Below are 26,825 nucleotides of genomic sequence, written 5' to 3'. Positions count from 1 at the left end.
CTCTATTGGAAAATAAAAATTAATTTCGACAAACAGAAAGGAATGCTGAAACTAACAAACACACAATCAATAATTCAGTTTATTATTGTTTCTGGTTATGCACATGAACCCATTTTGGCAGCAAAAGCAACTAATTGTGTTCTATGGCACTAATATTTTCAATCTTTATAAGAGCAAGAATATGATTGAAATTTCAGCTCGTATAGTTCCTTTTTCAATACTTGCAGATACATTGGACCTTTTTCCAAATTCAAGAATCCCAATAGAGTAATTAGGACCAATTCATCTCCTTCTCATGTTCCAATTGAACACTTTCCATGTTTGCTTTTTCTCTGAAGAACAAGACCTGCAATACTCGAAGAATCTCGATAGAATCCAATAATCAATGTAAAAAGACCATGCTCTTCTATAATAAGGGCTAATACAAAGAATTACCACTAATGAAATCACGATCACCATATATGAAGCAAAAAAGCTCCAAGCGAATGCTGCCACATCAATTGCACCATCAACTTCTAAGTCTTCATCACCAACATTTTCAGGGTGTGGAGCAAAGGGGTTACAACTTCTCTTGAGCAATGGTCCACAGAGACCTGGATTTCCTCTATAATTGCTGTCGTCAAAGTTTGCAAACTCCCCTGTATCAGGTACCCTGCCAGACAAGTTATTGTATGACACATTGAAGATGGACAAGAAGTTCAATGATGCCAGCTCTGAAGGTATTTCACCACTCAAATCGTTGTAAGAAAGATCCAAGCTCTCTATTTGGTTCAACATTGAAAGTCTTGAGGGAATAGATCCTTGCAAGTAGTTGTGGGATAAATTTAATGCCCGGATACGTCTGAGATCACCAAATTCAGGAGGAATCGCTCCAATCAATTGGTTACATGACAGATCAAGTCCAGACATGAAATTCAATATATTCCCTGCATAGTGTTCGCTTCTATTTTTTGTTGTGAATATCACTTTTTCTTGTTCGGAAAAAGTAGTCATATAATGCTCACTCCAGATTATCTCCACAGCCGAAAAATGAAGGTTTATTGTGAATGCATCTTTGGAGAACTGCCCGCTGCCAAAAGAAATTTTGTTGAAGCATGTAGGTAGTGGCCCAGAAAACTTATTCTGAGAAAGATCCATAATTGTCACATTCTGCAGCTGACATAAGTGCAAAGGAATATGACCGTGCAATTCATTTCCCCCCAATAGAAGAACCCTGAGCTCTTTAAGCTTACCAATATAGCGTGGTATACCGCCAGACAGCTTGTTGTAACCCAAATCGAGTGTCATCAAATTGAAGCTTCCAGACAGCATGTTTGAGATGGGCCCTGAGATCATGTTGTGATGCAGGTGGATGAACATCAATGACGTAAGCTCGGAGCAAGCTGGCAAAGGTCCGATCAACTGATTTTTGGAGAGGTCTAAAAATTCAAGATGTGAAAGTTTGCATATAGCATCTGGTAAGCTACCTTCTAGCAAGTTGGCTGACATGTCAAGAGCCTCCAATGATGAAAAATTTCCAATCCAACTTGGAATTTTGCCTTGAAAAGAGTTGTTTGAAATATCCAGCCAAGATAAACTTGGAGAACGAGATAATCCATGTGAAATGCTCCCAATAAAATGGTTATTATCCAAGTGAAGGAATTCTAGGCTTGTTAAGTTCGTGGACCCAGAAGGAAAATTGCCATGCAAATTATTGTAAGACAATACCAATATTCTAAGACGTAAACATCCAGTTCCAATTTGACTTGGCACCTCCCCTGAAAACATGTTGTGGGACAAATCAATTGTTTCTGCCATTGTCAAGTTTCCCAATGAGTGGGAAATATTGGCTTCAAATGAATTTCGTGACAAATTCAAGTACCACACAGCTGGAAAAGATAAACCGATATTTTGAGGAACCTTACCACTGACGTCATTGTTTGAGATGCCTAATTGAATTAGATTTATTCCCAGAGAATCATCTACAAGAAACGGACCCGTAAAAGAGTTATCCTTTAGAACAAGAGCTTCTAAGTTTGCATTATTTTGCAGAAGCCAAGTAGGAATCTGGCCGACTAACTTATTGGAAGACAGATCAAGAATTTGCATTTCTTTCTGATAGAGCAGGAAACTTGGGATTTTTCGAGTCCGATTATTCAAGTTGCAGCCAGATAAATAGAGAACCTTTAGCTGAAATGGTGGGAGCAGAGCAAGATCCTCAGTGTCGACATGTGAATCATTGTTCAAAGGTCCAAGTTCGAACCCCTGAAGCTTTGAATGGTTGCCCAAAGAATTGAAAGAAAAAGAACCTCCAAAAAGGTTGCCAGAGAGAGATAGATACTCAAGGTGTACGAGAGGAGTAATGAGAGCTGCAGGGATGTTTCCTCTGAGAATATTGTTGGAGAGATCAAGAACTCGAAGAGACGTCAAGTTTCTGAAGCACATAGGAGTAGGCCCGTAAAAATTATTGTGACTCACGTCAAGTTCATCGAGATTCTTCAAACTGCAAATTCCTGTCCAAAAAACAAGTTCATTATAAGCTTTTCGTACAGTAATAGTTGATGCGAGGTATGAATTGTCAATATATAGCCAATTCAGAAACCAATAATTAAACCAATACTGCTCAAAGATAAGGCTCAAAGATAAGGCTCAAAGATAAGGCTTTGACAGAAGTTAAAGCCTCAATGTCTGAGAGTTTGTTAAATTTTGTATATGCAAGATTGAGTAGCTTCAAGTTCTCCAGCTTCAATTCTGCAGTTCAAAACTTTATGTTAGTATTATAGTTTTGGATATATCAAAATTACATAACTATTGTTGCATCTCCATCCCCTATTCTATAAGAATTTGTATATTTCAAACAAGGTAAATTATGTCACAGGTCGACAATATTTTCAAAGTCTTATTTAATCCACTATACTATTTTTTTCACGTCAATTGATCCATTGAAGAGCCAAAAAGGATCAAACTGGGCTATTCTATCCATTTGCTCGATTAAAATAGACGAAATTCATTGCATGTGAGCTGCACACTAGGCCGGGGTGTCTTTGTCATTTGTTAGTAAAAAGTTTTATAGTAGACTAAGGGGATGTTTGATAAAACTGAAAACAGAAAACTGAAACTTAATTGAAGCCTAAATTTAATGAATTCATAAAGTCAAATATGTATGATAACCAGCTAAATTCGAGCACTGAATTAAAATATTTTATTTTGCCCTTAATTATATAATTGAATAGTAATATTACGTTTTACTTTTGTATTATATTAACTTTTTACATGTGTGTATCTAAGAGAGAGAGAGAGAGAGAGAGAGTATTTTTTTTATAGTAAAAGCACTTAATACATCATTTTTAAATACTTAGTGGAATTACCAAACACCAGCTAAATGAGACTCTGGAAAAATTTTTTGAAACCAAAGAATAATAACAAAAATCTTTCAGAGAAAAATTAAAACACAAACTAGTCCTTGCATTTCTAGTTCTTTTAACAGAAGTGTTTTAACAAGAATGATTTGCATTTTGAAAAATGAAGTAAGAAAAACTACAAAAAAAAGAGGCAGTACAAAATACTTAAGTATACATTGTACTTAAGTTCTTTTACCAAACACCAGATACAAATAAAAGGTACTTGAATTTCTCTGATTGTTAGTCAATGGATTTCTGAATTAAACGCAAAAGAAAAATTTACATAACTAATCCTTTTAGATTTACAAATAATTCTCCCACCTTTTATTTATGTTCCACTTTTCAATCGAAAGTTAATCAAACCTACTAAAACGAATGGAGTATTTCTAAGATACAGCTAACCTAAAGCAGATTTTGTTAATTTTGTGAATTTATTTTGGAATTTGGACATATTTTAACATCAAATTAGTTGTACAGATATTTCCATTCTATCCTTATAAACTTGGGGGTGGATGGGTTGGGTGGTGGAGTGTAAGTGAAAGATATCAGATTCGAGTCCTTTCACTTATATTAAAAAAAATCCTTATAATCTTGAAATGGAAAGAGAAAATGACAGTTAATACTTCAAATCATGTGATAGGATCCAAAGAAAATAATGTCGATTCTAACTTAGTCTAGGTAAACCATGTATAACTTTATCAGGTTAAGGAACCAGAAAATCCAGCATCATATACGTTAAGAAGCTCCAATTTTTTCCGACAATTGAATTGTGCAGCAACAAGATGATCCAGGAACTCTTAGAATGGGCAGATTGCGCCGCCACAACTCTAATGCCTATAGATGAACATTTTTATCTTTTCTGGTATATCGATACTTTATAATTTTGGTATATCCCCACATTAAAAATGAAATCAACTAATTACCATCTTTCAGACTACTGCTCGCATGTTAGTCCACAGATAGTTATTAAAATGCATGTAAACAACTTTGAATCAGTAAATTAAGTCGCCCCTCTAATCCCATATTTGTGAAGGAAAAATGGAAAAGAATAAGGCGCTTTACAATTAAAGTTCACATTTAAGAGCTTTTAATTGAAATAGAGTACAAATAAATAATGCTAAGTCATTCTAACTATAGATATTCATTTATTTCTATGTGCTAAACAAGACCTAAAACAATGAAGCGGAAAGATAAAATAGACAAGCAGAAAGTCAAAGAAAATTACGCAAGGTCATAGAAAGTCTCATATAATAATTAGGGATAGTAAGTGAATATACCTTCTAAAGGAAACCACGCCTCTAAGTTTTGTAATTGAGTTATGCATGGAATTATCCTGTTGAGTAATTGAGTTGGCTTAGTGGTTAGGAGAGGAATTTTAGACCTCTCTTAGCTACCAAATTTAAGGTTTGAATTTTGGATCTGGCAGTTGGGAGTGAAAGAAAATAAGGAAGGTGTAGGAGGTAAAAAAAAAAAAACCCATTGTTGAAGCTATTCCAATCGAGGTATAAGGACGCCAGGTTGAAGGATATATTGTGTTGATGAGTAAGGAAAGAAGAATAAAAGGGAAATATTTCTTTTTAGAAAGGAAATGCTAAATTTCTTTCTTTTCGAAGAAATTCTGCATTATATTCTTCTTTACGTGTTGGCCAATATAATATTTTCTTAAAAATTTGCAGTGACATTTTTTTTGTAAATTTTATTTCTCTATTATTTAATAAATCAAGTTATTTTCTTACTAAAGTACTTCTATTATTTCTGAAAAGATTTAGGAGTGCAAGGACCACCTGTGTCATAATGTTTTGCTGATATAGTTTTTTTATTTTTCATTTAATTTCCAAAATGTTTTCTAATAAAGCATGTCAACAATCAATAAGCTTTTCTAAATTCTCATTTAGTCCAATTTACTATTTTCATATATGTAGTGATGAAAATGTTCCAAATGTAACGTGCAATTCACATGCCGTAAATTTTGTCTCTTTTTAATTGAAAAAAAATAAATAGAACGACCAATTAATTATGGGATAATTTCAAAAACTCCCTTAAGGTTTCTAAAAATTTCATTTGGCTCCCCTTAGGTTTAAGAAATTACACTTACCTCCCTTGACATAGTAAAATACCTATAATGCCCTCTACTTGGTAGACAATTATAAATTTAAGGCAATAGATTTACAAAACCCAAAAAAAGTCTATTTTTCTATCTCTCATCTATTTTTGTTTCTCTCTTTGCTAGTTAATATACTGGTACACCCCCTTTTTATTATTTTTATTTTCGTGGGTATTAGCAAATTGAAATTACAAAATCAACAGAAGGAACAGATTGTGTGTCAAACTAAAAGGAAATAAAGAGGTTCGTAGTGATAGAGAGATAAATAATGAAATTGATGATTGAAATAGAAATAAGAAATAAAGATGTGAAATTTGTTATATTTTGTTTGTTTTCAAGAAAAACTTTTACAAAATGTTAATAATTACATAAGGATTTCTTTCATTGGATTATAAATGTTATCTACTTTTGAAATATTAAGGCCATAGGAGGGTTGTAATGATAGTTCTAGGATATATTAACTTCTATTGAAAAGGTATTTGAATATTGAGATTTAATTTTTGGGTATAAAATTGGTTGTCAATAAGGGGTTGTGTATGTGTGTGTGGTTCTTTTTTTGCATGGCAACTATTAACGCTATATTTGCAATTCGAAATTTTTTAGATGGCTACTTGAATTTGAAACTTATGCTTGGATGGTTGTTAGGAATTAGACTTGTTGATTTGTGCAAAATGTGGAAGAAAATAATTGAGTATACTATATTTTTCTTCCTTAATTTTGTACAAAAGGGCAATTTAGGATTTTTATGAGAAAATCTAGCTTGTTGGACCTACATTGTGACATAAATAGTACAAGTAAGGGAGGTATGTATAATTGTTAAAACTTGAGGGGAGTTCTCTGAAATTGTTAAAAACCATAGGGGAGGTTTGTGAAATTATCCCATTAATTATTTTTAGGAGTTTAGCAGTTCAGTTGACATAGGAAACGCTACAGTAAGCTAAATTAGATTTTAGAAAGGTTTGGTGATTGGTGATTCACTTTATCCTGAAAATTAACATTTTGAATTCATTACTAGATCTGTAACTTCATAAACCAAATAGCCAAATTCACTTATAATATTAAGTATTGATATTTAACATAAGATCAGAATACGACAAAAATGTACTTGATTTTTCTTTGGTAGTTAGTGAATGGATTTCTAAATTAAAATGAAAAGAAAAATTAAATTACTGATCCTTCTAGAGTCACAAATAGAACTCCCACATTTTATTCGTGTTCCATTTTGCAATTGAAAGTTAATTAAACCACCTAAAACGAATGGATAATTCTAATGTACAGCTAATCTAGAAATTTAGGCAAATTTTGTTAATTTTTAGGAATTTATTTTCTTATTGGAATTTGGACATAATATAACATCAAATTATAGAAATAGGGAAAAGTATACAAATAGTTCTGTCCTATCCTTATAATCTTGAAATAGAAAGAGAAAATAATGGTTATACTCCAAATCATGTGGCAGCATCCAAAGAAAATTATTTCGCATCTAGCTTATTCTAGGACCGTAATTTTTATTTTTATTTTTTGTAAAAAAGAATAACGTATCCCAGTTCAACTATATACACCTTTATCTCAAATTGGATATGCGTACCTTTAAAGGACAAGGAACCAGAAAATTGATTATGGCTCAAGTCAAGAAACTCCAATTTTTACAGACGCTTGAAATCTGCAGCAAGAAGATGATCCAATTAGAACTCCTTGAATGGGCAGATTGCGGTCCAACAACTCTCATGCTAATGGATTCTACAATTTTATCTTTTCTGTATATCTATGCTCTATAATTTTGGCATATGCAACATCTCTCACAACTACAAAAAAAAAAAAAAAAAGATTAACTAATTAGCATCTTTCAAACAACTGCTCACATGTTAGTCTACAGGCGATTTGTTTTGGGCAAATTACACTTTATTCCCCTGTAATTTAGTGTTTTGTACATAATCTCTTTATAATTTTAAAAACTATACACAATTCTCTCATGTTTTAGATTAAAGTGTCAAAGTAATGGTATCTGCAATTCATAACGAAATCACCTAAAATGTAAAAAATACATTTATGTAAAGTTGAAAATTATTTATTAACCACAATGGGGGTTATGTGTATATTTTAAAAATCATAAGGGGGTTATATGGTAAAATATTAAACCATAAGGGGGGGTTATATGATAAAATATAAAATCATATGGGGTTAGTGCATCATGTATATTATGTTTATATATTTTGATCACTTCAACCATTTTAATTTTTAAACAAGTGTAATTTTGACATTTTTAAAGGTTCCATTACGAATGATCATTTCCGTCACTTTGACACTTTATTCTAAACCATGAGGGGGTTATATATAGTTTTTGAAACCATAAAGAGGTTATGTACAAAAAATGTAAAATATGTAAAATATAAAATGTAAAATATAATTTGCCCTTTTTTTTCTTTCTTAAGTCCATAGCCAATTATTAAAATGTAAACAAACTTTGGATATGTAAATTAAGTTACCCTCTAATCCCATGCTTGCGAAGGTAAAAGGAAAAACAAATAAGATGCTTTGCAGTTTGCTCCACATCAATAAAGTTCACATTTAAGAGCTATTAATTGAAATAGATTACAAATAAATATTCATTCTAAGTTTAGATATTCATTTATTTCTATGTGCCAAACAGACGCAAAGTCAAAGAAAATTGTGTAAAAAGGTTAAAGAAAGTCTCATATAAGAATTATAGATAGCAAGTGAATATACCTTCTATAGGAAACGATCCCTCTAAACCCAAATAACGGAGAGACAGCCTTTTAAGTTCAGTAATTGCAGTTATACATGGAATTGTATTGTTGTTGAATTTGTTGTAATCAAGGTATAAGGACTTGAGATTTTGCAAAGCACGAGTCAGATTCTAATAAACGGACTAAATACCAAAGAAAACCCTTTGGCTAATCCAATGTACCTGCTTGGTTTTGGATTTTAGTGAAACTGTTAGTTTTTTTTTATTAAATTTAATAATCGAGCACTATCAAAGTTTTTAATAAAAAAAACAATGATGAAATAATCAAATCGACCTTTGAACCATATGTCATAAATAAATTATAGACAAAATTTGGTGTCAAATATAATTCCAAAATGACATCATCGCAAAAATTAAATTTCATAACAAAGCTTCTTCTTCCCTATTGATTTCTGGCAAAAGAAACACTTATTAGAGCTTTGCAGCGGTCATCCAAAGGGAGCTGATCTATTCCTTCTACCAAAAGAGGTTTTCGATATTTGACTCTAAATAAAATGATGTAAGATTTAAAATTTTTCACACTTTTATACTTTCTACGTGACAAAGATATAAATGTTTGCTCTTGATCCATTCACTTTTTTCCACATAAATTGCCTGTTTTTTTCTTAGAGACATCAATCTTAGTCATGTATACATTCCTTAATTATTGCTCCTAATCCATCTTGATCTTTCGCAGACAAAATTTCTTCTCCGCAGAGCCAAAAGTCACTGCTCACTTATTTTTACTAATATTTTTTTAAACCCCCAAGTAAATTTTAGATTTTTATATTCACCCCCCAAAAAAATACTAAAATCAAATAGTTGTAATCTACTACTTACTAGTCTTTCTCGTCCCCCACTTTTCTTCTCCATACAAAACCAGACAAAATTAAAAAAAAAATCTTAAAAGAATTAAAAAGCCCCCCTCAAAGTATCCCTCTAAGTTTCCGCCGGATGGCAGATGAAGCCGCTCTTTGCTCCCATTATATTCTTCCACCTGCTCATTTCAACCTTCTTCTCTTCTCTTCTCTGTCCCCAGCTAGCTCCCATTTTCTCCTTCAAACACTCCCAAAAAACGGAAAAAAAAAAAGCTTTCATCTGCAAACAGGAAACTAAACAACCCCTTCAATCCTTTTAATATATATACTTCTACTACTGCTTCAACTTGTGTGGTCTCTCTAGCTCCATCTACCTCTTCTTCTTCTTCTTCACTTTGCATGTGCTACTTTTTTTCAGTGTTTTAAGACCTCTTTTAGTCCTCGAAGCAACTTACACTCCAAAACTACATTCTTCAATGAGCATATAGATTTGCTTTTCTCATCACATTCTGCTTTGGTCCATGATATGGGGTCTTTATCATCAAATGGCTAATAAACTTCAATTTGTGCAAGTTTCTTTTTCGAGTTTTGCTGGTAGCGAGTTGTGAGTAGCACATACTAGTTGAAGATTTGAAAAAAACCAACTTTGAGGCACGAGAAGGCAAGGGTAACTACTATGCATAAAACTTGATGTAAGTGGTAAAATTGTTGTACTAATTTGTAACCGGTCACCCATTGAATTGAAAACTATTTGATAAATAAATAAGACACACTATCAAAAAACGTGGAAGTAAAAATATACTTTGTAAGAAGCGAGAGTAATTCAAATTCAAAAAATAAAAAGTATACTTTGTAATGCAATATCTTAGTCTTTTCTCTTGATCCATTCACTGTTTCCACATAAATTGCCTGTTTTTTTCTTAGAGACATCAATTTACTCGTGTATACATTCCTTAATTATTGCTCCTAATCCATCACGATAGGTTGATGTTTTATGACTGTATGATCTATTTTTTTAATTGCTATTTTTTCTTGACTTCTTTCAATTTATGATATATTAATTCTTGTTGTTTTGAAGGGCGCAAATGACTAACTCGCAGCTAAAATTTAATACAAAATAGTTTCCTGCTTAATTAAACTATCGTCAGTTTGTACGGGATTTTGAGTCTTCTACAATTATAATACATGAGAAATTAAAAGAAATAAGGCTGAGAAAAAAAGATGAAGAAATATGAAAAGCTTGCCTCAAGCTGCGGACAAGAATACCAAAAGTAAGGCTTGAACGAAAAAAGAAAGATGAATTCCTGGCCAATCTTTCGATATAAGATTAAATTTTATATTTTAGCAAAATCAAAACATATACAAGATTAAATTTTATATTTTACTCTGGAAAATTAGTAAATTACAAAGTACAAAGAAAGAAAAGATTCAACATGGTGTATGTGGTTTAGGCCAAGATTCAATTATTATTGGGGAAAATTAAAGGATTTTCTTGCAGTGATGAAGAATGGGATGATTGGTTGAGAGGTGATTCAAAGGATGAATTAGCAACGAAAGAAGTTTAAGATGACGGGGGCTTTCTTGGAAGTCTAGGGTTGACCAACTTTGACTAATACAAAGAACTAAACCCTTTAATCAAAACTCAAGCCATTCATTGTTCATACTAACATCTCAAAACTCAAAAAGTTTGCCTCCTTGTGTTGTTGGAGAAATTTATATAACAACATAATGTAAAAATTAGGTTTTGATGCGAATAATCCAGGAAATTATGCTCCCAGTATGTTGCTGTCGGGTAAAATAAATAGCACTTTCCTCCAAGATTAACAAAGTCAAATCTAATCATTAGGAATATAACGATCCCTCCAATTGGATTGGTACAAACTAAGTTTTGCAATGTATGAATTTTCATCTTCTTGTAGCTAGCTTTGCAATCAATATGGGATTCTCAAGCAATACATCACTAACTACACTTACTATATCTAACATTTGTACCACGTCAAGTTTAAATATATTAACCTTCAAAAAAATCTTCTTAAATATTGTGCCATAACTCTTTCATGAGATGGTGAGAATATCAAAATAGTAGATACCAAGAACAAGAAACTTCAAATTATACAATATAAACGACTACAACACTAAAGAAACCGATGATTTGAAAAAAAGATGGTAGGATAGTTACCTGTCACTTCACCATTGAAGAGATTATTACTCAAGTCTAGAGTTCGCAGGTCCTTCAGAGGTATGAAAGTGCTAATGTTTACATACCTATCGGTCCAATCCACATACATATTCTCTGGCAAATAACTAAGGTGGAGTTCAACAATTCTCCCAGTAATATTACTACACTTGACCCGTTCCCAGGTGCAGCAATCATCATTTGCTCCGTCACCTTCTTTTCCAGTCCACGAAGAAAGGATAAGATGAGCATTTGTAGTCACATTTAAGGAAGCTTTGAAGTCCAAGAGAGCATGTTTTTCTTCTAAAAAGCAACCTGAGCAAAGTTGTCTTCTGTTGAGTATTATTGATACAGCAAGAGCCCATGAGGCAATCAGAATGGAATGGCCGCGCATGATTTCAGTATGGAGAATTAGTGAAGGAAAGTGTTGTTATGAAAATGGAAGGCAGGATAATTTATAATCCTGTATTCCTTCTAGTTGCGTATCCTCAACGAGTCAACTCAGGTTTAAGTCTTTAAAGTTGCATGCTCAAAAAAAAAAAGTCTTTAAAGTCGGAACTTAATTTGGCCCGCTTTAGTGGGGTAGACATTGACATTTTTTTTTTAATCGTAACGATAGTATTTGTATAATCTAATTTAGGGGAAAGAAAGCCTAACCAACGGAGACCCACAAGCCTTGCTCAATAGTCATCGATAGACATTGACTTAAAAGAATAGTCTGATTTAAATGTTCAAATCGGTGGCTGCAATAGCTCGAACTTAAAGTATGTTTCAAGACTGGTCCATGGCACTAAAACAAATAAATTATCAAATACAAATTTGATAATTTTAATGATTAATAAAAATTAGAACATTCTGTTTCTACACTTAAAGAAAATATGACTACTCGTACTGGTCAAGGGGCAGTAGACAAATATTGAGCGTGTAACTCGCGCAAATGTTTTGGCAAGTGCACCTGTGTTTTCTTGGTGGCTGCTTCCTAGTATTTGACTCATTGTTTTCATCTATCAAGTTAACATGCATGATTTTGATTCATTAAGGGATTCTTCTAATTGTATTCAGCAGGAATGAACTGTGATGCCTTTTTTGTCCTTTGATATTAGCATGCAAATGACGCAAAAAAGTGATGCGAGATGGATTTTGGGATAAAAGAAAGTTTATTTTGAATGGAAGACACTCAATTGTATCGTTGCGAAAATAGGAGATTAATAAAAAACACGTAATTTTTCCAATTGAAAAATTAACATAAGCAAAATGACCGAGAATAATCCATTACTTTCTCATGGACTAAACTTAGAAGAGATATTGGAGACATAGAATTATCCACCCCTTGTGATAAAATATGACATTTCGTCGATTTTTCTTTAGAGTCACTATCAATGATGTAACAAATGCTATGTCTCATAGAAATATTACATAATTCACCAGTTTTTACCAAAAAAAGAAAATCATTTTGTTTGAATAGAGTGTTATTTGACATAATTATTGTTGTACTTTTTCTGATGTAATGTATGTGAAATAAAAAGATGATTCGAAATATAAAAAGGTGAGTTAGAAAATATGTTTATGCTGCAAGCGAAATATTATTTGAAATAACATAGTATCTAAATAAACCTAAAACTGGTTGAATAAGTCTTATTTGGCTTAAAAAAAAGCCTTATTTGACTAATTCATGGTATATTACTTTTCTTGGAATGGGGACCCGTTTGGCGGTCTTACCAGTTACAACTTGACCAATGATACTCCCATGTTCATGGTTGGAAATGTGCCAACAAAGTCCAGAATTAGCTATTGAGGTTTTTTCACATTCATGAAAGCAACGCCACGGATTAACTCATTTATTATCATGGTCCTTATATTGCGTTATTATTTTGAGTGCATTTATTTCGTGTTTTTGTTTATAAGAAATTTCTATTTTGGTCAATTTTTTTTTATTTGTCAACATGATAGATTCTATATTATAACTACTCCTATTCTACATGATGGGAAGAGCGACCTAAAGCGGTCGAGGAAAACCCGGTGAATCACAACTATTTAGACGGCTGCCTACGCAGGATGACTAAATATTTTTAGAAAAGTTTGGATATTAGAATGCAAGTTAAAAGATTTGATCCTTTGATCGATACCCAAGTACAGCTTTAAAGCTCTAATTCAGTCAATTTGGGCTGTGGAAATTGAAATGAAGTGCAAAGTCATCAAAATTGGAATGCAGACTATGGGGACCAGGAATTAAAAGAAAGATGGTAGCATAGTAGCGTACCTTACACTTTACTTTGGAAGAAATTATGACTCCAAGTCCAGAGTGTGAAGGATATTACTTTGGTCTTAAATCCTGCAAGTGTGAAGGATATTTTAGTCCTACTGCTTGTTCAATATATTACTCAGAGTGTTATATTAGAAGGTGCTGATTAAAAGATTAAAGGTGGTGTTACCAGGGGCTGAGCTAGGATAGTATATTCAGTGGGGGCATATATTTATTTATAGCAAGTAGTAGCTAGCAAGTAGCAATATATATTTTTAATAACTATCATAAGAGAATGGGAGGACCCTATTAAAATCCTATAATTCCCCTATTAATATCCTATATTAGGCGGAGTGCCCGTGTATCGTGCAGGTGTTTAGTGCCTGCTGTTAGAGAAAAATTTTCATTGGACAAATAATAGTACATTTTGGAAAACAATAATCATCAAATATGACAAAACTAATAATAGTACATTCTAATTGTAGCATATGCTTGTACACTTTATTTTATCAATACTTTTACAATTTTACCATTCCCAAAAGATCCCTACAAATGTCAGTTGAAAATCGTCCAAGAGCAGATATAAGTTATTTCAAACAAAGGAATATCCTCCAATGGCTAATTATAACAACGTGTTAATTACACAACGTATTAATATATCTATGTGCTAATTGCACAACAAAAGCCATACTTTAATTAAATATGTCTATAACACCATTTCAATAATTATACTAATACATAATCTTATATGAGTTGTACTCCATGCAAAAACGATTGCAAAATAATTTTACATTCCAGAAATAACTAGATGTCTTCATAAATCAAAACTTTAAATGTATCAAAATGAGGGCATTTCGATAAATATACCTAAACAGATGCTACTCTTAATTGTACCTAAAGTTTTAAAAAAACTACAAAATATTCCACATTTCCAGAATGCCTCTATCTATGCGGTTAAAATTCGAACTCCTTTGACCACAGGTCCACAACTCATTCAAATATTGTATAAGGAATTCGTTTGAGTACAAAGAATTTTTGTGTATAGAAAAACTCACTAGCGAATTGTACTCCTTAATGTATTGGGCTTGCACCGGTAGGAATCATTAACTAATAAATTATATCTGTTATTTTGCTTTCTTAATAAAGAATTGCTATCAAATCTCTTATGGATACATCCATGTGGACATTGTACAAGTTAACTGGTTAAGTATATAAAGTTTCTAGTACCCGACACCTAAAATGTCAGTGGGGGCACAATTACAAAGTAATAGGACAAAACTAAATAGGAAAATGATCATTTTCATCCCTTACCTTTTACAAAAATATTCTTTTTGTTTTTCACTGTTAAAATAAAACAAATTCATCTTTCACATTTAAAAACTGAAACTATCACATTCCTCAAGTCAACTTTTAATATGAATCCAACCACCAACAATCCAATTACAAATTTCAAAGGTATAATTGATAGATTATTTGGTTAACTTAACTTGATATTTACATGAAATTTAATGAACCCAAAAAGGAAAAATAAAAAATTATTACATAAAAAGAAGGATTAATTTTTCCTACATTGTCATGTATACACTGATGGGTCTAAATACTTGCCACATCATTTCAATTTAAATTTAAATACCAAACTTTGTATGTGTGATAACATCTAAACTCGTAAGTGTATACTCTAATAGCATATAAAAAGATTTTTTTTAAAAAAAAGAAACCCTACTCTTCCAAAATAAAGAACGGCCATTTATGTTATAATATTTTAATTTTTTCCTTTTTTGGTTCAATAAATGTTATGTGAATGTGCTGGAAGAGACTGGACAGGGTGTTAATCAATGGCGAATTTGCTGAGAGTACCCCGTCAATCTCGGTGGTCCACTTGGCCCGACATCCATCAGATCATGCGCCACTGCAGATCTCGTTGGCGTCGCGAATGAATAACAAGCCTAGGGCATTTCGGTTTTTAAACGTTTGGACATCGAATCCAGGGCTATTGGCGGTAATTCGCCAGGCTTGGCAAGTAGAGAGCTCTGGATCCCCGTTAAAGGTATTGTGCTCCAAGCTAATGCGTACCAGGCGGGCCATCCAGGACTGGAACAAGGGAGTTTTTGGAAATGTGTTTGAGGCTGTTAGGAGGTCGGAAGCGAATGTGCTGGCAGCAGAAAACCGTATGGAGCTGGATGATTCGATGGAGGCACAGGTTGAGCTGAGTAAAGCTCAAGCTGAGCTACGACACGCGTTGCTAAATGAAGAAAAGTTTTGGAGTCAGAAGGCTAGAGTAAAGTGGCTTCGATACGGTGATCGAAACTCACGATATTTTCATGCAACGGTTCAGCAACGGAGGGTGCAGAGTGCTATCCATAGAGTGAAGGATGAGAATGGCGTATGGGTTGAAGATGAAGAGGGGATCGCCAATGAGGCTGTGCGGTTCTTCTCGGATTTGTTCTCGAGTTCTGGCAGGCCAGCTGGTGATTGGGAGCACTTGATCCCTAATATGGTGACACAGGCAGATAGGGCAGCCCTTGAAGCTGACCCAACTAGGGAGGAGGTGAAACGGGTGGTATTTGAGATGGATGGGGATAGTGCTGCAGGACCTGATGGCTTCACCGGTCAGTTTTTTACTTTTGCATGGGATGTTATTGCGCAGGATGTCTATAATGCGGTATTGAGTTTCTTTTGTGGGGCGGAGTTGCCTCGTTTTGTAACATCCACATCCATCGTTTTGATTCCCAAGGTGCCAAGCCCCCAGGACTTTTCTAAGTATATGCCGATTAGTTTGTGCAATTTTTTCAACAAGGTGGTGTCTAGAATTCTGGCGGATAGGTTGGCATGTATACTGCCCAAGATTGTGTCTCCACAGCAGACAGGGTTTGTCAAAGGCAGGAGTATAACAGAGAATTATCTCCTTGCTCAGGAGTTGATATCAGGGATTAGGAATAAGGCGAGGGGGGGAAATGTCGCATTAAAACTTGACATGGCAAAGGCATATGATCGTGTCTCGTGGATATTCATTGTCAGTGTATTGCGCAAATTTGGATTTGGTGAGCGATTCATTGACATGGTTTGGAGGTTAATGTCGAATGTTTGGTTCTCGGTCATCATTAATGGGGCATCATATGGTTTTTTCAAGTCGAGTCGTGGGGTCCGGCAGGGAGATCCGCTGTCGCCAGCATTATTCGTAATTGGAGCGGAGGTGTTATCCCGGGGGCTTAATAGTCTTGCTGCACAGGCGGGATTCTTGGGTTTCACGGTACCCAGGGGTTGTCCGCCAGTCACCCATCTAGCCTTTGCGGATGATGTAATAATATTTGCTAATGGCTCTTCTAGATCTTTGAAGGATATTATGCGGGTTTTGGAGATGTATCAATTGGCCTCTGGTCAGTTGGTGAGTGTTCAGAAGAGTGGATACTTAGTGCACCCGTCAATGTCGCTCGCTAGGCGGAGGGTGGTTGAGCGAATTACGGGCTTCTCAAGGCAGCACTTTCCGGTCCGGTACCTGGGTTTCCCGTTGTACATTGGCAAGTGCAAATCCGTGTATTTTGGGGAGGTGTGTCATGCTATTTCAGCAAGGGTTCTCTCTTGGCGGTCTAAATTTTTGTCGCCTGGAGGCAGGTTAGTGCTAATCAAGCATGTCTTATCGTCGATTCCGACGCATCTTCTATCTGCTGCAGTTATGCCAGTGGCTACATTCAAGAGTATTGAGCGAGTCTGTGTAAATTTTTTATGGGGGACCTCCAGTGAGCAGATTAAGCATCACTGGATTCAGTGGTCTCAACTCTGTTGTCCGGTGGAGGAAGGTGGCGCTGGTTTCCGGCGGGTTCGCGATGTGTATAATGCTTTTTCTTGTAAGCTTTGGTGGGGTTTGCTCACTGGGTCATCTCTCTGGGCAACATTCATGCGGGCAAAGTACTGTAAAGGGGCTCATCCTTCTCAGGTGGGTAGATCTCAGACTGCTTCACCAACTTGGAGACGTATGGTCAATGTGAGTCGCCAGACGGAATTGTGCATAGTATGGCTGCTTAACGATGGGACATGTGATTTTTGGTTTGATAATTGGTTGGGGAGTGGGCCTCTTTTTCTCAGAGCATCGGTGGTTCCGGGCTTATCGTTTTCCGATGTTATGGTCAATGGTACCTGGGATAATTGTCGGCTGTCACAGATTCTGCCGCTTCACATTGTGGATGAGGTGATGCAATCGCCGGCTTTGAGTGGAAGGGGGACAGATCAAGTGGTCTGGCGATTGACGCAGTCAGGGCTCTTCACTTTGGCATCAGCTTTTCAGGAGGTCCGCCAAGGTCGCAACAGGTCATTGGTGTTTTCTCGCATATGGCATGCTAGAATACCTGTGAGAGTGTCCTTGTTCATGCTACGCTTGCTCATGAGGCGACTGCCTTTGGATGACGTCTTAGGGGAGATGGGATTTCAGTTGGCGTCAAAGTGCTTCTGTTGTGTGCCTGCCTCAGGAGAGACACTGGAGCATGTGTTTTCTACAGGACAGCTTGCGGTGGAGATCTGGGCGTATTTTAAGAACGTATGTGGTATTGGCTGGTCATTCGATAGCCTCCGAGCGCATTTGTTTGATTGGTGGATGTCACCTTCTCCAAAGGGAAAGCAGAGATTTGTATATGACATTGTCCCAGTTTTTATCTGCTGGAACATTTGGAAGGCGAGGTGTAGAGCGATTTTTGAGGGGACTAGAGTTCGTGCGAAGGAGGTCTGTGGGGCGGTCTTCCATGATGTTCAATCAGCATTTGAGATTCAGTTCAGCATGACCGTCCAGGTGAGCGATTTCCCGCTGTTCTATGAGAGGGTAGCTCAATCGACTGATCGGTATGAGGTCACAGTTGTACGGTGGAGGGCAGGGGGTCCAGTGGATATGGTGCTCAATACGGATGGCTGTTCTAAGGGAAACCCGGGAGCGAGTGGTGGAGGCGGCATACTTAGAGGCTCTGATGGGCAACTACTGGTTGCTTTTTCGGCATACTTGGGGGCAGCTTCTAGTCTTCGTGCTGAGGTTTTGGCCATGTTGAAGGGTGTTCAGGTGTGTCTTGAAAAGGGGCTTCTCCCCACAGTAGTGCAATCGGATTCAATGTTGTTAGTTGACATACTCCAGCGGCGATGCCTTTGTCCTTGGTCCGTTAGAAGGGAGGTGGAGCAAATCTAGCACCTGGTAGAGGGGACTCGGTTTGAGCATTGCTACAGAGAGGCAAATAAGGTTGCTGATATACTAGCGAATGTGGGGGTATCTCATCCGCAAGAGCTGGTCAGGGCTTACTGTACTGAGCGCACTCTTCCCTCGGTGGCCCGGGGAGAGTGCAGGATGAATAGACTTGGGGTGCCATCGGTTAGGCGTGTTAGGATAGGGTGTGCATAGGCTGTAGTAACTGGGGTTCTTCCTGGTGTTCGTTGTCTTCGTGATCTGGAATGAATAAAGTAATTATTTAAATAAAAAAAAAAGATGAAGTTGACCGAATAATCTATCAATTCTATCCCCGAAATTTATTACCAGATTATTAGATGGTTTGATTCATATTGAAATTTGGATTGAGAGATGTTATCTATTCAATTTTAAATGTTAAAGATGAATTTGTTTCATTTTAAAAATGAGAGATGAAAAGAATATTTTTACGAAAATCATATAAAATCACATAATATATTAAGGACCATAGACGGATCTAGAGAACAGTGAAAGAGCAGACAAGTTCTAGAAAATTGTTTATTCCCCGTAAAATATGAGAATTGATTCTTTAAATATAAAAAGTTTTGATCTTATAAGATTTGTTTTTAAGATTTCTTTATTCGAATTCACTCTTTAGATATAAAATACTTTTGATCTCACAAAATTTTTAGAAGGCAGTGAGGGGCAATCAAGTCTTACAAAAATGGCAACTTCCCGTACAATATGAGTCTTCATTCCTATCAAAAGTTTCGACCACGCAAATTTTTTAAAGATTTTCCATTAATTACAACATTCAAATTGGTATAAAGCTTGCCCCTTCAAATTAAAAGTATATGCATCCAAACATTTCAAAGAAAGAAAATTTATTCACTTTTTAAAAATATCATGAGTTTTTTTTAAGAGTTTCAGCAGAATTTGGTCTCAGATTCTCTTGAGGCACAATATTTAACTCAAAATATCAATCATGGTAACGAAGTTACAAAACTGAAACCTACCTTTCAATTATGAAGAAAATTAAAATAATAAAACAGTCTTCGATCTCAATGTGTCCCTTGCAATCCATCTTCAGTTTTTATTTCAATCTAAAATTATTGATTAGCAACAATTCCAAGATTGTGAAAACCCTTGACAGATACCAAAATCAGGACAAAGAAGGGTGCACTCAAGACAAAGGACACCGTATAAATGAGAGGAGTAGATTGCCTCCTTCAGGCTCAGGAAAACTTGACCACATATTGGTCATTAGACATTTGATGTGCCATGGGTGCTTTACCTAATTAGAAAAAGATGAATTTAACATATAAATAGGGACACCTATATGGAGATTTGTGGCAGTGTAGTGTTGAAGAAACAATATGGGCATTCCACATGTACTAGCCATACCTTATACAGCACAAGGTCATGTACTTTCTCCTAATGGAACTTGCCTTGTGCCTAGTCAAGAGTGGTATCAAGGTTACATTTGTGAACACGGAATTTGATCACAAACCAGTCATTGAATCATTATCAGGTGAAGGGAATGTACCAGATATGATGCATCTGGTATCTATCCCGGATGGCCTGGAATCCTGGGACGATAGAAATGACCTGGGGAAGTTAACAAAGACAATTTTTCGTGTTCTGCCTGCAAAGTTGGAGGCTCTAATGGAGAAGATAAATGAATCTGAAACTGACAAAATCACATGCCTTATTACTGATGAGAGCATGGGTTGGGCACTGGAGATCGCGAAGAAAATGGGAGTCAGGGCTGTAGCCTTCTGGCCTGCAGCAGCAGCTGTATCGGCTCTGGAACTCAATATTCCAAAGCTCATTCACGATGGAATCATAGACAGCTCTGGTAAGACTCCTTTCAGCATAATGCTTTTACAGTTTCAACACTTCTGCATAAGCTCTTAAAGTCCTCATAATCATGGAACAGTAAACAATATTAAGCTGACCAGAATTGGAAGCTATGAAGCTAGAAATTATAATGCAAGCAAAGTAACAAACTCATAGGAAACAGAATGGTGAAATTTGGTTGCTGCAAAATAGGTTGAAAGTTGAAAGCATATCCAAGTGAATTAGATTTTACCAATGCAAGAAAATTTTAGCAGCCCAAAAAAGAAAATATTGCCAAAACAGTGATTGCCAAATTTGACATTGGGTGTAGCAAATTTTGTCGCAGGAAGTGTCTTGAAGAACCAGATGGTTCAGTTATCACCTACCATATTAGCTATGGACTCTGCACACTTTGTTTGGGCCTGTATTGGTGATCCGACCACACAGGGAATTATTTTTGATGTTATATTAAAAAATATCACAACACTAAAATTGGCTGATTGGATTATCTGCAACTCAAGTAATGAGTTAGAGACATCGGTCTTCAACTCGTACCCAGAAATGTTACCTATAGGCCCTCTTCTATCTAGCAACTGGCTTGGAAAATCAGTTGGTTCCTACTGGCCTAAAGACTTGGATTGCTTGGTGTGGCTGGATAAACAACCAGTCCAATCAGTCATTTATGTTGCATTTGGGAGCATCACAGTTTTTGACCAAACACAGTTTCAGGAACTGGCTCTAGGCCTTGAACGCACCAATATTTAGGATAATTAATTCGATTACTAGAATTTAAAGGAGAGGTTTCACGTGAATTTGGGACTTACAGGTTTAGGTGCCTAGTTGACGGATCGATTGACGTTGTTGCCTGCTTCTCCTTCTCTCCTCTCTGAGGGCTCTTGCTCTAGGGCAGACGAAAGAAAGTAAGGCTTGGGTTATTTTACTGTCTAGGGTTTAATGAAACCCTAAACCTAGCACTACTTATTAGTAGGTGGCTTGGGTAAAAGTTTTACTGTATTAGAGCCCATTAACCCATCCTACAGTTACTTTATTTTATTTTCCCTTTTTCTTTTCTCTTTTTTTTTTCATAGCAACTTTATCCTTTTTAATTAGTCGAGAAAATAAAATAATAAAGATAAAGTAATAAAATTGGGCCAACAGTCGTGGGTTTCACAATCTCTCTAGCTTTTCTAGGAATTAGAATTCGGTCTCAATTAGAATTAAGAGTTTTGTTGAATTTTATTCAATCGTTAGCGTAAATCTACTTTGTTTAAGCAATCATCAGCCTAGTTTTTTTTTTTTTCTCAAATTCAATGACATGTTCAACTCCGAGAACCTTTCAATCAACTTCTTTCATCATCCATTTGTTTATCAGTTACATCTGTACAATAATTTTAAGTCCTTGATTCGATCAAGGCAGGATATGTAGCAATCTTTGATGAGTTAGATGTGGGTGCACTATAAATCAGTTCTCTTACGTTTTCAATCCGCAGCTCTCTTAGTTTGCCAGCTACAAAGAATGGGATGAATAGAAATGTCAGAGTTAGTGGGACATTGTCAAAGTGTCTGATTTGAAAAGCATGTTAGAAGGAAAAATCATCTCAATCACTAGAGTTTGGCAAGCTTGAATTCTAAAGTTGGAGGAATCATTAGAGTTTTAATGTGCCGGAAACTTGAGTATTTAACAAAAAAGTCAAGAAACTGAAATTAAATTAATTATAACCACATACAACTTTACTTATATGCATAGTGACAAGTTTATTTTCAAAATCCTTTTATGCTTAAAATTGTGGGATTGTCATCCCACAAAAATTACTACGGCCAAGTACCTTGAGTCTTTCTCTCTCTCAAAAAAAAAAAAAAAAATTACAACCAATGAGTCCACTTAGGGAACTAAACAAGACCATCTCCTAAATGAATAATACAATTGGAACATGGCCTAACATCTTCATGACTTAACAAGAAAATATAGGGGCATTTTGAATTTCCTATATATATATATATTTATGGATTAACTTTTTATGTTATATATAACCCATAAGTATTGAGTCTACATAAAATAAAGTTTGAGGAAAAATTACAAAATTCCCTATTTAGAAAATTCCCTTTACAAATTCTGAAACTATAATTCCACTAGGTAATATAACATCTTCAATTTGATCAGTGGACTGAGATAATTTTTTTTGTTTCTTCTTTGGGGCATCCTTGAATCCTTTTATCAAATAACCATGCCAATTGTGATGGTCAATATTGTACTGCCGTCTAGACGGTCCAAATTGACTTCCACGTAGAAAATTGAGTACTAAGTAATGCTGTAACAAGTTGACCGCTCCATAAGTATTGTGATGGTCAATATTGTATTGCCGTCTAGACGGTCCAAATTGACTTCCACGTAGAAAATTGAGTACTAAGTAATGCGGTAACAAGTCAGCAATTGCTTTTTAGCTGTACTTATGGGATTAGCTTAGTTTGTAGTTTGTGAAAATTCTTGCTAAAAGTTGACCACTCCATATTCAACTCCAGCAGCAGAGTGGAACAGGCACTCATAGTGTCTCTCACGCGACTGAATCCTACCAAAATATAACATCAAAAATCAAATCAAATCTACAAAAAACACTGAAAAGAATTCAAGTTAAAAGACCCCCCCAACACACTCATATATATAAGAGTACTCAAAACACTCTCAAATACCAACAAATTGGAATTGGAGAGAGTTACAGGCAGAAGAATATGGCCAAAGTACCAGAGGTAACATTGAGCAGTTGTGAGAAAACCATGCCAGTTATTGGCATGGGAACTTCCTCGTTCCCTCCGGCGGACCTGGAAACTACAAAAACAGCGATCATCGAAGCCATTAAAGCTGGCTACCGCCACTTTGACACGGCGTTTACTTATGGTTCTGAGAAGCCCCTTGGTGAGGCAATAGCTGAAGCTTTGACACTTGGCCTGATCATGTCCAGGGATGAACTTTTTATCACCACTAAACTATGGAGCAGCTCTGCTGAACGTGACCAGATTGTTCCTGCCTGTAAAATGAGCCTTCAGTAAGTAACATCAAACTGTATTTTTCTTTTTTAATATGCTGCTTTCATCATTTTATCATCTTTTGGATGATAAAAAGAAGTTTATGAAAAAGAGAGGTTACCCCATTTCAAGATACGAATCTTGATTCTGAGTCGAAATCCGAGCCTTAATAGCTCAGCCGAACCCTGCTGGCAATGGTTTTTTGTTGTCCTGTTAAGATGATTGGACTAATTATTGCCCCTTTTGATTTTTTTTTTCTTTTTGGTCTGTGTTCTCCAGGAATCTTCAATTGGATTATATTGACCTGTATCTGATACATATGCCTGTGAGATTGACTAGAACGATCCGTTCAACGCCGGTAGAAAAAGATGCAATAGAGCCTCTGGATGTGAAGGGGGTATGGGAAGGCATGGAGGAATGCGTAAAACTTGGCCTAACAAAGGGCATAGGTGTGAGTAACTTCTCTTGCAAGAAACTTGAGGAAGTACTCGCAGTTGCTACAATTCCTCCTGCAGTTAATCAAGTGAGTGTGATTTATGAAAAATCTTGAAATTGAATTCTATTTTTTAATTCCTTTGTTCTTGTATATAGTGGGGTTGATCTGATGGTCTGTGTCTTGCGTGATCAAAGGTGGAACTGAATCCAACTTGGCAGCAAAAGGGGCTAAGGGAGTTCTACAAGGCAAAGGGTATCGAAATCACTGCTTATTCTCCTTTGGGGGCCAACAACACCAAATGGGGAGATAACAGAGTTATGGACTCTGATGTGCTAGCTGAGATAGCCAAGTCTAGAGGGAAAACTGTTGCTCAGGTCTTTTACTTTCTTTTCTTTTCTTTAACATTTTCATTGATTTCCTTGCCATTATCAACAATAAATGAACTATGACTTTTGCCGATGTTCAGCACCTGTGTCCCAACTCCCAACAGGTTTATAAAAGAAAAACCAGAAACGAAAAAGAGCCAATTCCCAGAAATTTTAACAGTAGATTAAGCCTCATTTTCCAAATAAACAACTAAAAGCATTTAAACAGGCGTCCAAATTAAGCATGTGACTGTCTTATGTACTTTGTTTTGAATTACGTGGTTTCCTGTTACCTTCTTTTCTTATTTGTTCTTGATGCTAGGTTGATCCTGTTTTGAGGGAAAAAAAAGAGATGTAAGTTAGGTAGGTAGATCATATTGGTTTTACAGGGTCAAAATTCTTCAAAATTGGAAAAGAACCAGCACAAAAGTTGTTAGGAGGACAAAAGGGCATTGAGTTTTTGGCTGCTTGCTTGACCTAGTTAGTCTCTGCTATTGAAGTAGTCAAACTTTCAATATGTTCAATTGCATTTTTTTTTGAGTCTGTTCAATTGTCTTTGCATATGCTTAGGCAACTCCTCTCTGTTTTTTGTTTCCCCAAGCTTTTGACCTTAATTATTTGCGCCTCTAGAACATAGCATGATTTAGATTTGATCTTTCGAGTCCTCGTTTTATATATTGGTGATCCCAATTGTAATATATGTTGGAAAAATGCAATGCAGGTTGCACTAAGGTGGGTGTATGAACAAGGGGTGAGTTTGGTAACAAAGAGTTACAACAAGGAAAGAATGAAGCAGAACCTCCAAATCTTTGATTGGTCATTGTCTGAGGAAGAGTTGGAAAAAATTAGCCAAATCCCACAACGAAAAGCTGTCACCCTGGCCTCTATTTTCGGTCCCCATGACCTTGTGCTGGAGTTGGATGCAGAGTTCTAATCGTTTGTTGCGTTGTAAACTATATTCAGTGTCTGTTTGATAACATAAAAAAGTGCTGAAACTGAATTCATTCAGACATTCAGATATTTTGGGTGTTTGATAAATAAAAATTTTTCTGCTGAACTTATTAAGTGGTGCTGAATTTGTAGGTATTTTTTGCAGCACAAGAATCATAACTGAATGCTTAATTTGATAAGAATCAAGAGATTTACTTCAACTACTTTATCTTATCTACCAAATCTATCATTGTTTGTTAATTACATTCAAAATCCTTATCTAATTAAACAACCTGACATTTTCTGTCTAATGGCTTTCTACTTCTATTTTCTCCCTATTTAATGATTTTTTTACAATTTCTCCATACTCCTTACACCTGTCTACTCCTTATCTTTTTCCACCTTTCTACTTTTTCATAATTTTGTCATTTTTTTCCTCCCAATTTTTTTTATTGCTACCGTGCTCACCAATGTCAAATTCATTATTTCCAATTGATTATTTGTTGTTTTGCGTCAACATTTTTCCATTGAAGTAATTAAATTTCTATATAATTTGGTGTGAATTTAAAACTTGTTTATTGCAGCTTCCTTTTGCTTATATTTGGACTTTTCTTATCAAACTTTGATTTAAAAATATATTTGCACCGATATTTGGACTTTTTCATAATATATTTCTTCTTTTATAGTACTTTGATTTAAAAATAAATATTGTCATTTTCATACCTAACAATTTTAAGCTAATTAAATCATAGGTTCTATTTCCTTTTTTGGATTAAAAGATAGAAGGGCAAAATTGTACAATTTAGTTTATTAAACATTAAGTTATAAATGTTTATCAAACAGTATAAATATGTTCAGCATTAAGATTCAGATATTCATATATCTTTTTGCAGTGCTTAATATTCAGCAAATTAATTATTTCAGTATTCAGAATTCAGAATTTAGATTCAGTTTTATCAAACAGAGCTTCAGAGTGCTTTAAATCCATGTAAATAATTAAGCCCAATTCCAAACCTAGAAATTTTGATGAATCTTTAAATTTGACTCATATAATTCACTAAAGTGAATAAATGATCTTTGTTACAGGTTATCACATGGAGCTAGTGTTTTGTGTCTTTATTATAATAAATTAATATGGTTTAGAGCCTTTAGAAATGAATTAACCTTAATTAACAATATAATTATATTGATTGCACATGAATTACATTATTTGTTACTATATTTATGAATTGCAAACTTTAAAATTATAAATATAACAATTTATTATATTTTTTGTAGGATCTACCGATTCTATGATCCGATTCTACGATCCGATCTTGCAAACCAAATTGTTTTGTACTGTACATATTTTATTCCTTTGTAAGAACAAGCATCAGAAGAAAGATGAGCTGTGTTGTTTTGGGAAAATTAACATAAATAAATAGAGAATTTCGATATCCAGACTCTAGAGCCAAGCATTGTTTCACTAGCTAATTTGATGTTTCAGGTCTGGAATCTTTATCTTTTAAGCTAGTTCAAAGTATCCGACACCATAACTTGTACCAACCGCAATGCTAATGTTTCTGGCTAGTTTCTGAAGCTATTCGTTGCTGATAAGCAAAAGATAGCCC

At 35.2% G+C, this 26,825-nt stretch overlaps 3 protein-coding genes across 3 annotated transcripts; 2 read left to right on the top strand and 1 right to left on the bottom strand.

Annotated features, from left to right (window-relative positions):
• Positions 1–271: 271 nt before the first annotated feature.
• Positions 272–11,618, bottom strand: LOC113716070 (uncharacterized). The gene is made up of 3 exons (XM_027240371.2): positions 11,228–11,618; positions 436–2,492; positions 272–346 (listed from the first exon to the last, which is right to left on the bottom strand). Exons 1-3 carry the CDS (start codon positions 11,616–11,618, stop codon positions 272–274), a joined length of 2,523 nt encoding a protein of 840 aa, XP_027096172.2.
• An 8,465-nt stretch (positions 11,619–20,083) lies between these two features.
• Positions 20,084–21,228, top strand: LOC113716068 (UDP-glycosyltransferase 83A1-like). Its single transcript, XM_027240370.2, has 2 exons — positions 20,084–20,482; positions 20,810–21,228. Exons 1-2 carry the CDS (start codon positions 20,176–20,178, stop codon positions 21,226–21,228), a joined length of 726 nt encoding a protein of 241 aa, XP_027096171.1. The 5' UTR covers positions 20,084–20,175.
• A 1,882-nt stretch (positions 21,229–23,110) lies between these two features.
• LOC113718765 (D-galacturonate reductase-like) lies at positions 23,111–25,350 on the top strand. The gene is made up of 4 exons (XM_027243683.2): positions 23,111–23,504; positions 23,764–24,007; positions 24,115–24,294; positions 25,007–25,350. Exons 1-4 carry the CDS (start codon positions 23,191–23,193, stop codon positions 25,217–25,219), a joined length of 951 nt encoding a protein of 316 aa, XP_027099484.2. The 5' UTR covers positions 23,111–23,190; the 3' UTR covers positions 25,220–25,350.
• The last annotated feature ends 1,475 nt before the right edge of the window (positions 25,351–26,825 follow it).

This window comes from Coffea arabica, chromosome 11c, assembly GCF_036785885.1.
Source record: "Coffea arabica cultivar ET-39 chromosome 11c, Coffea Arabica ET-39 HiFi, whole genome shotgun sequence".
NCBI classification, from domain to species: Eukaryota; Viridiplantae; Streptophyta; class Magnoliopsida; order Gentianales; family Rubiaceae; genus Coffea; species Coffea arabica.
The sequence above is the reverse complement of the archived record's forward strand: the minus strand, read 5'-3'. Positions and strand labels throughout refer to the sequence as shown.